General features: G+C 43.2%; 1 protein-coding gene across 1 annotated transcript; it reads right to left on the reverse strand.

The window, feature by feature from the left end:
* Nucleotides 1–508: 508 nt before the first annotated feature.
* On the reverse strand, nucleotides 509–9,786 carry LOC139444238 (proton-coupled folate transporter-like). The gene is made up of 6 exons (XM_071225161.1): nucleotides 9,516–9,786; nucleotides 7,108–7,226; nucleotides 5,046–6,155; nucleotides 4,841–4,924; nucleotides 1,986–2,142; nucleotides 509–850 (listed from the first exon to the last, which is right to left on the reverse strand). The coding sequence occupies exons 2-6, from the start codon at nucleotides 7,172–7,174 to the stop codon at nucleotides 781–783; spliced, it is 1,488 nt and encodes a 495-aa protein (XP_071081262.1). The 5' UTR covers nucleotides 7,175–7,226; nucleotides 9,516–9,786; the 3' UTR covers nucleotides 509–780.
* Nucleotides 9,787–17,091: the final 7,305 nt, after the last annotated feature.

A 17,091-nucleotide genomic window follows, 5' to 3' on the forward strand; every position in this document is an offset into this window, starting at 1 on the left:
CATATTTTTGGGCTTTTGAAATTTCCTATGCATATTTGTACGCAAGCAACTAAAAATTGATAAGGTAATGGTGATTTATTTGGCGTGTTCTACGTTTATCTCAGAAATTTCCAGAAAGAAACACAGGAATAGTACCATTGCAGAAGCACAATTAAAACCTTGGAGCAACACCGTACAAAGTAAGACGATTAGCTCTGTTCCAATCCCCCCCCCCCCCCCCCCCCCATCCCTCACCAAGAAAAGTAGACTTTAACAGTTGGAATCCCGTGAAGATCCAGGGTAGAATTGGTCTTCAGCAACCCATGCTTGTCGTAAGAGGCGACTAACTGGTCCGGGTGATCAGGCTCGTTGACTTGGTTGATGCATGTCGTAACCCAGTTGCGCAGATCGATCCTCATGATGTCAATTACAAGATTATTTACAGACCACAGTCATACAGCTGGAATATTGCTGAGTGTTGCGTTAAACAACCAACAAAATTGTCAGTAGCTCCCCCCCACACACACACACACACACCATCACCACCACACACACACACTTAAGGATTAAAGACTTTTATCCATCACTGAACGTTGTTATTCCTTCTCGCCGCTGCTGCTGTTCGCGACGTACCTGCCAACATATATTAGTGAACACCAACAATCAGCATGCTGCTGGCTGAACCATCCCGCCTTCTCATTCTCTTTTCTGATTGGTTACTCGTTTGTCTCTGTTTCTGATTCGTTTATAATGTACTTTTATCTATGATTGGTCAAGTGGTAGGCACCGATCTGTGATTGGTTACTCTGCTGTCACCATTATGGTCTGTGATGGCAGGGAATGATCTTTCTTTATACTGTAGCTGAGAGCCCTGGAATAGGTACATAGTTACATATTATTGCAAATGATAACGTGATCGATCGTAAGCATGGACTGCAAATAATTCCAAACAGCTGTGAGGAGAGGGAAAACATGTGAAGGTATGTGTATTCTCAGATGTTGCCATATGGGTTGCCATCATAGCATTTTTCATCCCTTCTGTACAAGCACTTCACATCCTGAGCACAAAAACGTAAGCGGTAGCCCTCCTATAATAGACATAACATTAGCATGTGTTGTAATACAGCTGGATTTTCTTATTAGATGTTGTGAATTGAGGAAAGATACACACAAAAAGTACTTTTTTGTTGAAAATATGTTTTGGAATACTGTTTCTTTTAGGAGTTTTGTGTTGTGGCGTCGTGTGATGTTCGAGATTGTACTACAAATCAATCTGACTAAGGGTTTGTTACTTCTTAAATAATAATAATAATAATAATAATAATAATAATAATAATAGGGTAACAACACACAACAATAAACAACACAAAAACTTAGACCAGGCATCAATATGAAAATAAATTCGAAAGTATGAACTGGTGGGACATTCATCGAGCTGCAGTGAGAGGCGGGTGAAACACAGAATGGGCTTCACAAATTAAACCTATGTGGGTATCGACCTCGAGTCTTCGGAGTGACGAGCCAATACTTCGACCACAAAACTCATTCAAACTGACTCCGAAATGAGTGAGTGAGATTTGCGCCACTTTGGACAGTACCTCAGTTTTATCATGGCGTGCCGGTTCTATCAGAGAGTAAAGCCCAAATTAACGTTTTCAGCTTTGATAAAACCAAGTAGCTCTAGGGATAATAAGGGCGGCTAAAATAGTCGAAGTTCAGATGAGCGGATCCTGATACAATTAAGGGACGCAACTCCGCTCAGCGATTTCCGACGACTTAGACAAATGGGTCACTAGGTCACCTTCCCCAAACCTGAAATGGACACTCATACATTAATGCACAGGCTCTTGAAGAAATATTGCACTGTCAGCTAAACATTTGTTGTTAGGAACATATTGCACCGGAATCGGACAAACGCGACTGTGATCAATTTAATAATATATAGTCAGTGTGGGAATATAACTGTGTGTTTTTAGCTCGTGAGACAGGAACAGATGTGGTCTTACCCAAGCATCATTGCCGTGATGAAGATGAGAGCGGCGAGGAGGATGAAAATGAGGCCGGGGAAGAAGGAGAGAGACGCCTTGTAGACGAGAGTAGCCGCGACACCCAGAACCGATGACGCCAACATCTCCACCGTACTGACAGACGCGAACAACGCCCCTGCAACATCACATACAACGGTAATATATATGTTGAGATCGACATAGGTTTCTCACGTTGGTTAGTTGAATTAGAGTGTCAGGTTCTTTAGGTTCTAACAGTATCAACTCTTGTATAATGGAGCTGTAGAAAATGAATGGCCATGGTGTATTTGAGGGTCAGTATTCTACAAAAAGAATAGCTACAGTGACCAATGAAGCCATTAACATTCTGGTTTTATAATCTAGATGATAGCTGTTTGGAATAGCCACAATGACTTTTCAAGCCGGTGTCCGCCATGTTCCTACGAGGGACTCAATGTCTGTCGGAAATTCGGTCCTTGGATTTATATTTGTTTGTTTGTTTTTAGTTTAGCCCAGAACTCAATATTCCAGCTATATGACGGCGGTCTGAAAATAATCGAGTCTGGACCAGACAATCCAGTGATTAACACCCTGAGCATCGATCTACGCCATTGGGATACGAACCAACCACGTCAGCCAGCCTGATTACCCGACCCCGTTAGTCGCCTCTTACGACAGGCATGGGTTGTTGAAGACCTATTCTTGAGAAACAGATATAACAGACGAAACAAAACGAGACAAAAAACCCTCTGTCTTGGAGACAACCCACGAGCACGGGTATGGTGCTGACAAACCTAGAAACATAATTGGGGCGAAGCGGGATTCGAACCCACAATCATTGGTTTCTGGCGTGCCGAAGGGACGCAACACAGCGAATCGCGGCGTCTTCGACGACTGGGCCACCCGTGCCCCCCAAAATTATTTGAACAACATAATACATAGACATATAAACATAGAATATATACAAAAAAAATCTTGGCCGAGCATGCATGCGTATTTATACAGATTTACTATGGTAGCATATCAAAAAGAGGGAGTTACTTGATTTTTATAGAATTTGGACAGTTTACTCAATGTTCCTTGTGAATTATTGAAAAGTGAATTCATTTTATGCATATTGGGTTTCACGTAGTAGAATCTTTCGTTTTCTAAATATGGACAAATAAACAAATAATGGAATTCGTCACCTATGTCAGATAATTTGCAAAGTTGGCATTTCCTTTCTGCTAAAGGTATTTTTGTCCATCTCCCAGTTGTGTGTTTCCTTATTAACAATTGTGTAGGTAAGTTTTTATAGCTTATCTATGATGGATGTATAGGTAAGTTTTTATAGCTGATCTATCTTGGATGATAATTATGACATTTTGAGCCAAAATTAGAAGCACGTGACATCACTGCGCGTGCCGTTTTCCTCGTGCATTTAGCCCGGATGGAGTCTATTGCTCATTGCTTCATCAAGTTTACACGTGTCAGATGAGCTCATGTGTATTAGCGATGGTTGGAATGTGAGATGAGGTGATCAAATGGAATACATAGGAGTGGACAGGTTCAGCCCCAGGTTAGTTGTAGATGCTATACTGAAATAGTTGTGGGAGAGTACGGTGGTGCTACCCCGGAACTGAAATATGTACACGACTGACCTATACTACTTCAACTGTCATAGTAGACACACGTGAGGGATAACATTTTCTTTGTTAAACTGTTATAGCGACGTTTCAGTATAGATCCTTATGCAGTTGTGAAGAGAAACTGAATAATAATAATAATCATCATCATAATTAAAAGTGTCACGTTCACTTCTTGGATTACAATGTCGTGGGCCGAGCAGGTAGGTTCAAAATGCTCTCCTCAATAAGCTAATGTTCACCGACATTCCACAGAATAACAAGTCACCTTTCTCTATTGTGAAGAGGGGGCACGGGTGGCCCAGTCGTCTAAGGCGCCGCGATTCGCTGTGCAGAGTTGCGTCCCTTGGTTCGCCACAATTATGTTTCTAGGTATGTCAGCACCATACCCGTGCTCGTGGGTTTCACCGAAGTGGTAAACGTCTGAGACCTGCATCACTTCGGGCTTTCCTCCCACATTAAGCTGACACGCCGCGATATAACTGGAATGCTGTTAAAAGCGGCGTTAAACCCAACTCACTCACTCACTCACTCACTCTATTGTGAAGACAATACTCGGATAGAATGGCATCTGATATCTAATAAGCAACACCACTTGTAAGTACTTTGCATTTCACACCGAAGAATCGGTCCCAAGCAAGCTACCAATATGCTTACCCGTGAAGATCGGAGTTAGATCAGCAACCCATGCCAGCTGTAAAAGGCGACTATGCTTGTACGAGGCAACTAACGGGATCGGGTGGTCAGGCTCGCTGACTTGGTTGATGCATGTCATCGTATCCCAATTGCGTAGATCGATGCTCATGCTATCAATCACTTGTTTGTTTGGTCCAGACTCGATTATTAACAGACACATAGTTGTAATATTGCTGAGTGCGGCGTTAAACAAACTAACAAACAAATCACCGTGCTGTAATACGGTGTATTTATATTATAAAATAACCAGAAACAAAGAGTAGTCCGATTCTGAGTATGTTCCAAGAACAAAATAGCTGAAAAGGTTTTCATGTCAGAGGTCAAATATTAGTAGAGAGCCATTCTAATGGGTGTTAGGCTACCGGTGGTTCACTTCGTCAAGATGAATAATTTGGCACGTGGCAATTAATACAAAATCATATTATAATACAAATTATACAAATCCAACTAAAGCTCCTCTTCATGGGATATTACCCCCCATGCATAAATAGTCTTACCAGTATGTCATAATACATTGTTTGACAGAGCACCGACCTTGTTCATCAGGGGAGACAAGTTTTGACATCACTGAACGCATCATCGCAGACGGTGCTTCACTGAAGATCCCAACCACGGCCGCTGAATGGAATGAATAGAGACATTACAAAGTGGCAACTATTCGTGATAATACATTTTCAAGAACGAAAACAACAATTTCAGAAAAAAAATAAGACGTTAAAAAAGTTCTGGTAAGCCATACCTATGATGACAAGGACGCTACTCTGGCCGATTCCTAACAGCACCAGGAACAGCATGTTGGAAACACATCCGATGATGGCGATGTTGACTTCCGACAGGCGGCGCGCAAGGAAGCGCGTGAGGGCGAGTATGCAGACCCAATCAACAATGGTCCTGGCCGCGGTATAGCCGGTGATCTCTACTTTATTCCAGCAGAAGGGCGTGGCCAGGAGGTAGAGCGTCAGTACCGTGGCTTTGATCAGCTCCACGGAGAAGGACGTAAAGAAGGTCATCAAGGACACAATCAATTTCCACCGCCTTTTCTCAGGAGTGTCTTTGGTGTAAAACTGTATGCTTGTTTTGAATGATTTCAAATGTTCCTTGAACGTGAGGCTACCTTGGGGTCGATGTCTACGCGTTTCTGGAAATATGAATATCGTAAACAGGAGACATGCACTAGATAATGCGATTAAAAAGTATAACGGCTGTTTAAAGTTGACCTCCTCTATCCAAATTCCTGCAACCAAGGCCCCCATCGCTGAGCCTAAGCTCATCACTGCCTGAATTATAGCCATCCTCAATGCTCGCTTGGGTCCCGCGGTTGTAATGTCGGCCGCACATCCAAATAACGCCGTCAACATTGTCCCAAAACCACCCGAAAACCCCTCGATTGCATTGCCTATGAATAGGTATGCGAGCGGTAGGTCCAGCTCGAACACGATGAGATACACTATCTCCTTTGATAGAAGACCACAAATCGGCATTAACATCGACAGTTTCCTACCGTGTCTGTCAGAGAAGGACCCAAGAACGATTGTTTGGATGATTCCAGGGAATGTGCTAGCAAAGATGAGGAATACTGTATAGTCAGCAGCTTTGCTCTGTATCTTGTTCTGCAGCCCTGTGTCGGACGAGTTACCTGCCTTGGGGCTGCAGGCGTCGGTCGTGCTTTTGTTGACGCCGCCATATTCTCTTGTTATTTTGTCGACTATGTAGAACTGTGTCAAGGGTAGAGTCATGACGATACCGCAGATGAAGAGGAATGCGACCACCTCCACTGGGACGTAGTGTCTGAGTGGAGGTAACGACATGCTGGTTTTGCCTTCGTTTTGGATCAGGGATTTGCGTTCATCTGGAAGTAGCAGGGAATAAGTTACTTAACGACAGGTTTGGGAAGACGGAAACACACCCGCCTACCAATATAAAACCGTAACAACATTTCAAAGAGGAGAAAGGATGCTGAAAGGGTTTCGCTAAAGTCATAAATCGTCTTAAAAGTTTGTCACATCGAGCTTTCCTTCTGCATCAAGCTGACACGCAGCTATATAACATAAACACAAATGTTTGTTTGTTGTTTAACGCCGCACTCAGCAATATTCCAGATTTATGACGGCGGTCTGCACCAGACAACCTTTATATCGAAATCATATGTGCATCGATCCATACAACTGCTATACGTCAACACGCATCAACCAAGTCAGCGAGTCTGACCACCCGATCCCGTTAGTCGCCTCATCGACAAGCATATGTTGCTGGTGGGACCCATAGTTAATTGAGTCGGGATAAAACATGTCCGTTTCTTCTGCCCTCGTATAAGTGACACGCCTTCGTATTTACTTTTACACTTGTCTGTAATTATTTCAACACGTATCCACACGTAGCCCATGTTGCAGGACCCGTGAAGATCCGGGGTAGAATAGGTCTTCGGCAACCCATGCTTGCCGTAAAAGGCGACTAGGCTTGTCGTTATAGGCGACTAACGGGATCGGGTGGTCAGACTTGGTTGATGCATGTCATCGTATCCTAATTGCGTGGGTCGATGCTCATGATATCAATCACTGAATTGTCTGGTCCAGACTCGATTATTTACATACCGCCGTCATATAGCTGGAATATTGCTGAGCGTGGCGTAAAACAACCAACCAACCAACCAACCCATGTTGCAGACGTGCGAGAAGGGAACTCCACGGGTTCGCACTATATTCCAATTGCAGGTCCATCCGTAAGCCACTCATTATGCGTGAACAAGTTATGATTGGCTTGCCTAGTTATAAATCTTAGAGACACATTAACAATAGATTTACCTTCTTCCTCTGTCGCCTCCACTGGAGACTCGTCAGTCGCCACAACATCTTCCGTATGGGCCGACATTGTGTGTTTTTCCTTGAATGTGACCAATCCTCTACATGTCCCCAGGTCTAGACTGCAGTGACAGAACACGTATAGCTTGTAGTGGACCTCAATGCTAGAAACCCTATCTGTGGTTTTAGAATTATCATAACAAACTGCACCAAATGCTTACATAATGTTTCAGTACCAGAATCCGTACTCTACTGAGAAAGTGTTATCCCAAATATAACATTTGTAACATTTGACCACTTTCTAAGTGGCATTGTGTATTAAAAGCCTGAAGAAGCATCAAAATGTGCCGTGCACGTTTCAATGTGGATTTTCCTGGGAACATACTTGTAATATATTCGGTCTTCAAAATACACGAAAAGCAACAGAATTCTAAACTATAGATAAAAATAGGTACAGTCTAACACGACAGCTGTTCCAGGGGACACCACTACAATAGTTAACGATAAACGGTCTCCTCTCCATGATACAGTATCACCTTAGTTATATTGATATATGGAATCGTGTACTGCCATTGACCCAGTGTTACAAAGAATGGTGGGCCGCCCTTGACCCAGTGTGACATAGAATCGTGTGCCGCCCTAGACCTAGTGTGACATAGAATCGTGGGCCGCCCTAGACCTAGTGTGACATAGAATCGTGTGCCGCCCTAGACACAGTGTGACAGAATCGTGTGCCGCCCTAGACCTAGTGTGACATAGAATCGTGTACCGCCCCAGACCCAGTGTGACATAAAATCGTGTACCGCCCCAGACCCAGTCTTACATAGAATCGTGTGCTGCCCCAGACCCAGTGTGACATAGAATCGTGTGCTGCCCCAGACCCAGTGTGACATAGAATCGTGTGCCAGGGATGTGTACTGAGTTCCTGTTTGTTTGCCTTATTTGTAAATGACTTGGCCGACAAAAATAAAAGTACTTGTTATCCGTGTATTAATTGTTGATTGTAATTCAAATCTAGACATTGTTATTCTATTCTGAAGTCTATTGTTGGTGTCAACGTGTCTCCTGTAAATCATGTTGTCCGTGGCGAATGCCAAAAATACACAGTTTACATTATTCTTATAAACGTTTATATTAGATACTTGTAAAAAATTGTATGTGTGACAGATTTACGTTTACCTTAAAAGTGTCAGAACTTTTTATTGCCTTAGTGTTTATTTCAATAATATTTTTTAGAAGGTTATGCCTAATTATTTATGAAAGGTAACACATTCCTCCGTTTTTATAGAGCGTAGTGCTGGTCACAATGCCTTATTAATGCCAACTTTAAGAGGATGTAAAAGGTCTGACGGTTATGAAAGAAATACGTTTTGGAGTGGAATGAATATATTCATTATTATACAAGGCAGATTCATTATATATACATAACACCCGATAAGTAATCATATATATGACCATAGGTTACAGCAACCCATGCTTGCCGTAAAAGGCGACTAAGCTTGTCGTAAGAGGCGACTAACGGGATCGGGTAGTCAGGCTCGCTGATTTGGTTGAAGCATGTCATCGATCCCAATTGCGTGGACCGATCCTCATGATATCAATCACTGGATTGTCTGGTCCAGACTCAATTATGTACAGGCCGCCGTCATATAGCTGGAACATTGCTGAGTGCGGCGTAAAACAACAAACCAACCAACCACAGGTTAAAGCATGGCGTACGACCACCACTTCTACCTGAGCTACATTCCTGTGTCCGTGCAGTCAGTGTGTATACACACAACACAGGAGACCTACATACCCTATCTTTGTGTTTACCAGTGGAGTTAATAGCGGCGTTAACAGTTGACATTCCCTATGTTCAGTGTGTCAGAAATTTGATTGCAAAGCGCACACAGCATATCTTCTGACCCTGTCTAAAAATACATCAAATCACAAGACCATTAGTCAAGGTCAAGGTCACGCATTTATCTCCTTCGTAGTATTATAGTGTGCACGTTGATGCACCGTCTTGGTGCAGCTGTATTGCACTCTTTACATGGCTGGGTAACTGGTGTCTCGCATATGACACAAGGAGGATTGTCCATAACGGTGTTTAGTTACGATGGGAAGTATAATTATATCTTCGTTTCATGATATGAGTTTCGCCCTATTCAACAATTTGCTGAGTCATATGCAATCACGAGTATGTTTAGTGGAACTGAACTCATTTAAAATCTCGAATGTCTGTTTTTAACTTTTCTGTTACTAACATAGTACTTGTTTTACCTTATTGACATTCATATTAGTATTGAGTATTAGTATCAGTTGAGTATTAAATAAGATTCCCGACAGTCTACAAAACGGCGAACCCATTCTGTCAATACACTACCTATGTATAACTAGCTCCCTGTACTCTGCATACAATCACTCACCTGGGGGGTTCCTGTCTCTGTAGTTAACACACACACGGGGTGAGCTCACAGGCTGTCTGTCACCTCTGACATGATACTCGGTCCCCGCGCACTATTTCCTGGTGACAGACTGTACACTTTATATGCATGCTCACCCCCTCACCGTGCGTCCGCTCATCTGGAGTGTAATGATTTCAAATGTCCACACCTTCAGTGGTTTCCAAAAGTGGACAGCTGTCGCGTGACGCTGAACGTTCTTGAAAACTGTCCCATATACTGCGCTTAAGGAAGACCAGGTGCAACAGACGAGTTCTTACACAATTCAATGTATATGTATCATGACCACGAGTTTCCGGCTGTGTGAATTATTAGCCCTCATGTGACGGCTTGAATAGCCCTCAGGTCAGCCAAGGTGGATATATAGGACGCTGCCCAAGTTTTCCCCATAACTGTGAAAAGAAGTTATAAACCTTATCCTGATGTGTTTTAGTATAAAATAACAAATAACAAACCATGGGAACATTAGCTATTTCGATATTATTATTTTTTGTTTTTTTGTTTTTGTAGGTGTTGGGGAGCGTGCGTGCGGCTCGTTAATCCATACTCATACACTGCTGTGAGTGACGGGGCGGTCGGGTAGCCTGGTGGTTTAAGCGTTCGCTCGTCACACCGAAGACCCGGGTTCGATTCCCGACATGGGTACAATGTGTGAAGCCCATTTCTGGTGTCCCCCGCCATGATATTGCTGGAATATTGCTAAAAGCGGCGTAAAAGCATACTCACTCACTCACTGTGTGTAACGTCCCCAAAAGATGCCTTACGATCCGACTGAAGGAAATAGGTTTCCTGTTCCCCATGCCTGTACCATCCGACTAAAGCGAATAGGTTTCCAGTTCCCCATGCCTATACCATCCGACTAAAGGGAATAAGTTTCCTGTTCTCCATGCCTGTACGATCCGACTAAAGGGAATAGGTTTCCTGTTCCCCATGCCTGTACGATCCGACTAAAGCGAATAGGTTTCCTGTTCCCCATGCCTGTATGATCCGACTAAAGGGAATAGGTTTCCTGTACCCCATGCCTGTACCATCCGACTAAAGGGAATAGGTTTCCTGTTCTCAATGCCTGTACCATCCGACTAAAGGGAATAGGTTTCCTGTACCCCATGCCTGTACCATCCGACTAAAGGGAATAGGTTTCCTGTACCCCATGCCTGTACCATCCGACTAAAGGGAATAGGTTTTCTGTTCTCAATGCCTGTACGAGCCGACTAAAGGGAATAGGTTTCCTGTATCCAATGCCTGCTCGGTGACTTGGCTGATTGCTTGTAGATCGTACATGGTTGCAGAATCGATCATTTACGTGCCGTCGAACTAAACTTGACAAGCTGACTGCGCCGTTAAACAATAGTCGCTGTCACTTTGCGTAGACGACGTGTATTGAGTCTTCCCTATGTCCGGCGTGTATGCCTATGAATTAACACTCTTATAAAACATTCATCATTGGTTTCACAAATGGAAACCAACGAGGCCTCGGCCGCCAGTAAATAGCCAAGCCTATGGACCTCACGCCTAACGTGAAAGCCGACTTCATGAGGATAGCAATTTATTACCTTGCTGCTTGTGTGTCGTGACGAACTGCCGTCAATCACTGGTTGTGTTTAATCAAAACCTGTTTATTTAAAAAAAATCATGTTATTCACTCTTTCACTCGCTGTGCTTTAACTATTTACATCTCCACATCACATGTCCTTTGAGTGAGTGAGTTTGGTTTAACGCGCTTTAAACAGTATTCAAGTTATATCACGGAGTGTCAGCTTAATGTGGGAGGAAAACCCTGTGATGCAGGTCTCAGACGTTTTAAACGCTTTGCTGAAACTCACGAGCACGGGCATGGTGCTGATAAACCCAGAAACGTTCGCGGCAAACCGTGATTTTGAAACAACGATCATAGGCTTCTTGCGCGTCCGAGGGACGCAATTCTGCACACCTAACTGCGGCGCCTTAGGTGACAGGGCCACCCGTGTCCCCACATGTCCATGGATATCCAGATTATTGACGGATTCAGTTAGATTATCAAACTTGAATTTGGAGAGAGAAAGAAGATAATATAGCAGTGAGAGCCATTTGTGACAGTGACTATAGTTTGGCAGGTAACGAAGTGGAACACTTAGTTTGCATACTAGATAAAATACCATTCGCCCATATTGTCCATCTACCCGAGGAAGAGAACTGACTATAAAAAGTCCTGTTTCCATCCATGCCGATCTAGATTGGAATTATGGAGTTATATTTTGGCTTGACTGACGAGTCTATGCATAGTCCAAGCTCGTAACGAAATCGACATCCTGTTCATGAACTGCCGTGCAGATTTCGGTCGACTGCAGGATTTGCAAAGCATGTGTACCGCCAACTCGGCGTTAACAGATATTTTCCAAATCTTTTCATGGCTGTTTAATCAAGGTGCTCAATCGATTTGATGCACATCGTTAAGTAAGACCCGTTTTATCACAATATAGATTTTGATTATCGATCAAATCGTCTTCACTGGGCGCTGCCATTTTGTTTGAAGCAATGCTAGTGATATGAGAGGTGGAATCTAATTTGTTAGTAGGAGGGATATAGAAGGGACATAACTCGAAATAGCCACTGGTGGCGCTACGATCGAGCCCGGAAATTCCAACCTAGTTGGCAAGGGTGGAAACTGGACTTTTACAGTCAGTTAACTCCCTTGACTCGGGAAGATGATATTGTCTAGCATTTACATAGACACTTTAAGTAGCTCACGCTGGTCACATCTAAAAGGCGAAATTGATTGCCCTTCCGAACGTGTTTCCTAGGTTCTTCTCTGTTTCAATGTTAATGTTAAGGAGGGATGGGACAAACAAGTGTCGGTAAAGGCCTCGCCACGTGACCAAGACATGTGACCAAGACATGTGACCTAGCCGTCTGCTGCTCCCTCATCCGACTGATGTTCTCTTGTCTTCCCACCCGCACTTCGAGGTTGTCTGTTTTTGTTAATGATGGTGATAAATACATTTTTGTTACATTCAGCAAAGTTAACACATTACATTTGAAGTTTAAATGGTATAAGTCGCTTTAAGTGTCTGTATGAACGACTAGTTTCTGAGCTAGCATGAAAAATAGGATTTGCACAAATTGTAATTAATATATTTATTAATTTCTATTAAAATAGTCCAGTTACATTGCGACCACATGTACAGTACGTCCGAGTCTGGACCAGATAAACCATTTGTTATTATCAGAAACCCTTGAGGTACGAAGATGCACATTTAACCAAGCCTGGTCACCTGATACATTTAGTCGCCCTTTAGGAAAGGCATAGATTTCTGGGGACAACTTCTTACCTGATTGAACATAGTGTTGAACATAAATGGATATTGTTGTGAACACCAATCAGTACTCATCACATACACACAACCTCTCAGCAAACTATTATCCTTGCCTATGGTCATTTAATAACCTTTTTGTTGGCAGATGTCATGTTGTCCTCAAGTGGGGGCCTGGAGACGCCAAGCCGACTCGCTCTGGTGGAAATGCCTTTGTTTCTGTACTACGTCTGCCACACCAACGTCCTGCTTACCCAGTTCTACCTCCACGACAAGTATATGCGTTCCTATACCGGAAATGGGTCTTCAGTCAACGCCTCGAAGGACATAGTCGACGCCATCCAAGCAGACACGACCATGACCTTTACATATATATTAATAACTTTATTATGTCCAGCCATTTTTGTGAACTTGTTAGTCGGGCCACTTTCTGATCAGCTTGGAAGGAAAGCGTTTCTTATTATGGTTAATGTCGCTTCCTTTGTGAAAGTTAACATTGATATCATTGTCATGCACTTTGATCTGCATGTTGGATACCTTTTTATTGGAAACATGATTTATGGACTGGGTGGCAGCTACGCTCTGATGTTAACATGCGGACTAGCAATGGTAGCTGACGTTACACCCATTGGGCCACAGCGATCATTCCGCATCACAACGTCATGTGCAGCCATCGCTGTTGGCATCAGTTTGGGTATCTCCATAACGGGTGTCCTCATTGATTCGTTTGGATTTGTATTCCCGGCTATACTGTACGCTGTGGCCAGTTTCACCAACGTTTTGTTTGTGTGGTGTTTCTTGCCTGAAACAGTGCCTGGTGGGTCATTGAGGTCCCTCTGTTTATCAGACATTATCGAGAATATACAAAGAGGCATTGACGTGTATGGGCGGAGTATCCCGAGTCTGCGACGCGTTTCCCTGCTCCTCTCTCTATTGGCCGGCGTCCTGCTTCTGTCCATCATGAAGGTGGAAATGACTCTGTCCAGTCTGTTCCTCCTCGCTCCACCATTCAATTGGACTTCTACACATGTCGCCCTCTACTACGGGGTGAAGACAGTGGTAAGCTGGGCCATCATACTCGCGTCAACTAAGTGTCTGCTTAGATACTGCTCCGACCTCACACTAGCCATATGCGGATGTCTCTCGCTGTCTCTGGACGTCCTTCTCATAGGCATTGCGGACACAGATTCAGTGATGTATACTGGTAAGTTGAAATGGGGTTCGATTCCCAGAATCAGCACAATTCATTAATCCCATTGTTACATTCCCCGTGTGTTGCTGGAACATTCCTGAAACGGCATGACGGATTCCTAATCCACCCTTCAACTATTTAATGCCTTAACAACGTAATCCAATCACTTCTACAATGATGAAGACGATAATGTTCATAATTAATATACACATGTCTGTTTACATCCAGCGGCCTGTGTCGGGTTGTACGGTGACCAGGGCATCTCAATGGTGAGAACCTTCATGTCGAAGTGTGTGCCTCTCCAAGAACAAGGTTGGTTTAAAGTATAAATGTACCCAGAATTAGAACGCACAGTTTGAAAGCTTTGAATCATTCCAAGCAGTCCCAGCTTTTGGTGTCTACATTTCGCAGTTTACTTCGAAGATTTCATGCGAGTGTCATGCGACTCTTGCTCAGACATTGTTAGTTCAGACTTAAAGTATTCAGTGCCTCAGCAAAAGCTTTCCAAGGGTTTCATCGTCGATATGTGGAGGACATTTCCAAATTTGACTGACGGTCACCAATGATATATCCGATGCAATTCCCTTTTTGGACCGGTATCATCCCTATGTAATTCATTATCATATCAGGGGGGCGCGGGTGGCCCAGTTGTCTGAGGCGGCGCGATTCGCTGTGCAATTGCGTCCCTTGGGCACGCCAGAAACCTATGATTGTGTTCGAATCGCGGTTCGCCCCGATTATGTTTCTAGGTTTGTCAGCACCATGACCGTGCTCACGGGTTTCACCGAAGTGGTAAACGTCTGAGACATGCATCATTTCGGGTTTTCCTCCCACATTAAGCTGACACGTCGCGATATAACTGGGATACTGTTAAGAGCGGCGTTAAACCCAATTCACTCACTCATTATCATATCAGCAAATGATATTGTCTGAATCGTAATATGGACATTTCTTATGATTACGGAAGGGCTTTGTCGCTTTTATTAATATTCGGCCATATTTGTGCTGAATAGGTTACGCATTGGAACTCTTTTGTTGTAATATTAAAACAATAGTTCTTAATGTTTCTTTTTTCCCAAAGATAAGAGATTTGAAGATAATTAGGTACATGTTTCGGAGACAGAACTAATTTCATGAATGCTTTGCTAAGGAGCCCTATTCTCTACTCTGAACGTGTGCCAGTTAATCTGCTACCTGTTCGTTACTCTGGCCATCAACCTCACCTACCGAGGCACCCTGGATGTCCGCCCTGGCGTCGCATACTTCGTCATGACTGCCGTAGCTGCAGTTACCGTCGGCATACTTGGGTAGGTATATGTCATACAGAAGGCCAACCAAGTGTATTTGTTCACTGACAATAAGCCAAAGAATAAGACACAATTAAATGAGACATCATATTAATTTAACTCAAATGTGTGGACTGTTCTGTCAAACAAATCACATTGTCATTATTAGCTTGCTCTCTCTGTGCTTTTGCTGTCAATGTGTATCAGTATTTTGTTTATATTCATATTGCCTTGGAGATAGTTCCAGTTTATTCCCAAATACGTGGTTTGTGACTGAAAAATAAAAAAAATCCCGTTAAAAGGTTCTTGAAGAGGCCGCGGGTACCTATGTCATGTCAGTAGATATTCCAACACAGGGTAGATTCCCAATTATCCGAATCCCGGGATCCAATATATAGTTTCTCTTACCGTGGGACTCGTTGTAAAAGTGATTTTTAGAAAGTGATTCCAGGTTTGTCTCCCCTCCCGAACCTTTGTTAAAAAAGGTCCCTAGTACCCAATGTGTGTCTCTTCTTGGGATTCCAGGGTAGAAAATAGACCCCCAGCATGTATCGCGCCGTTGAGAGTCCGCCGTGGAAGCAGTCGGTTTCCTAAATGAGTTTAAAATATAATCCTAACACTGCCCTAGGTAATGTACTTTCTCTTACCTGTGTTCCGAATGTACAGATACCCCCGGAAACAGGCTTAACGAAGTCTAACTTTCAAACTTTACACTGTCATAACAAACAGCATATTCTGTTTCAGATATATCAACATAAGAAACAAGGGATTCAATTGGTCCCTGGTAAACTACAGTCCACATTGAGGACAGGCACAATGGGTGATTTGCAACAATAAAGATGTAAAACAGTGTTTCTCTGTTCCCATTTTGGACAAAGATTCCGATAAGTGACTAAACAAACACATCTGACTTTACGATCTCAATCAATTGTTTTCCCCTAAAGAGAAGTAACACCGGTGAAAACAAGGCGTAAAAGACACATTTGTTATACAGTCCCTGCAATAAATTTACATACAGTTTGGAACTATTATTCTTCTAGAAATGCATAAAACAATAAAAATACAATAAATAACATCAGTTGATAGTTCCACTGGTTGATCCAAAGGGATAACGTCAGTGGAAGGATTCCTGAGAGTACCGGAGCACGGGTTGCCCAGTCGTCTAAGGCCCCACGATTTGTGCAGAGTTGCGTCCCTTGGGCACGCCAGAAACCTATGATTGCGGGTTCGAATCCCGGTTCGCCCCGATTATGTTTCTAGGTTTGTCAGCACCATACCCGTGCTCGTGGGTGTCACCGAAGTGGTAAACGTCTGAGACATGCATCACTTCGGGCTTTCCTCCCACATTAAGCTGACACGCCGTGATATAACTGGAATACTGTTAAGAGCGGCGTTAAACCCAACTCAATCACTCACTGAGTGAGTACCCGCTGGAAAAACAATATTTTGCGTATGTATACTTCTGAATAATGGCCATGTCATTGTCGCTATTCAAAGTGCCATACAGAGTAATATAAGTATGCGTGTTTATCAATTATTGACCATTCACGGGGGCAATATCATGTTTTATGGAGTGAAATTGATTATGACCGAGGGCAGCCAGCGGCCGAGGTCAATATCAGTTACCTGGATCCATAAAACATGATATTGCTCGAATTGTGTCCATTATTGATATTGCTTTATGACATAATTTAAAACAGAGAAATATTTCAAATTCAACAATAATTAAATCAGATGTCACGGGAAGTCATAGGGGATGATGCACAGCTAGA

The sequence above is a fragment of the Haliotis cracherodii genome, unplaced genomic scaffold, assembly GCF_022045235.1.
Source record: "Haliotis cracherodii isolate W230 unplaced genomic scaffold, xgHalCrac1.p SCAF_5, whole genome shotgun sequence".
In the NCBI taxonomy this organism is placed as follows: Eukaryota; Metazoa; Mollusca; class Gastropoda; order Lepetellida; family Haliotidae; genus Haliotis; species Haliotis cracherodii.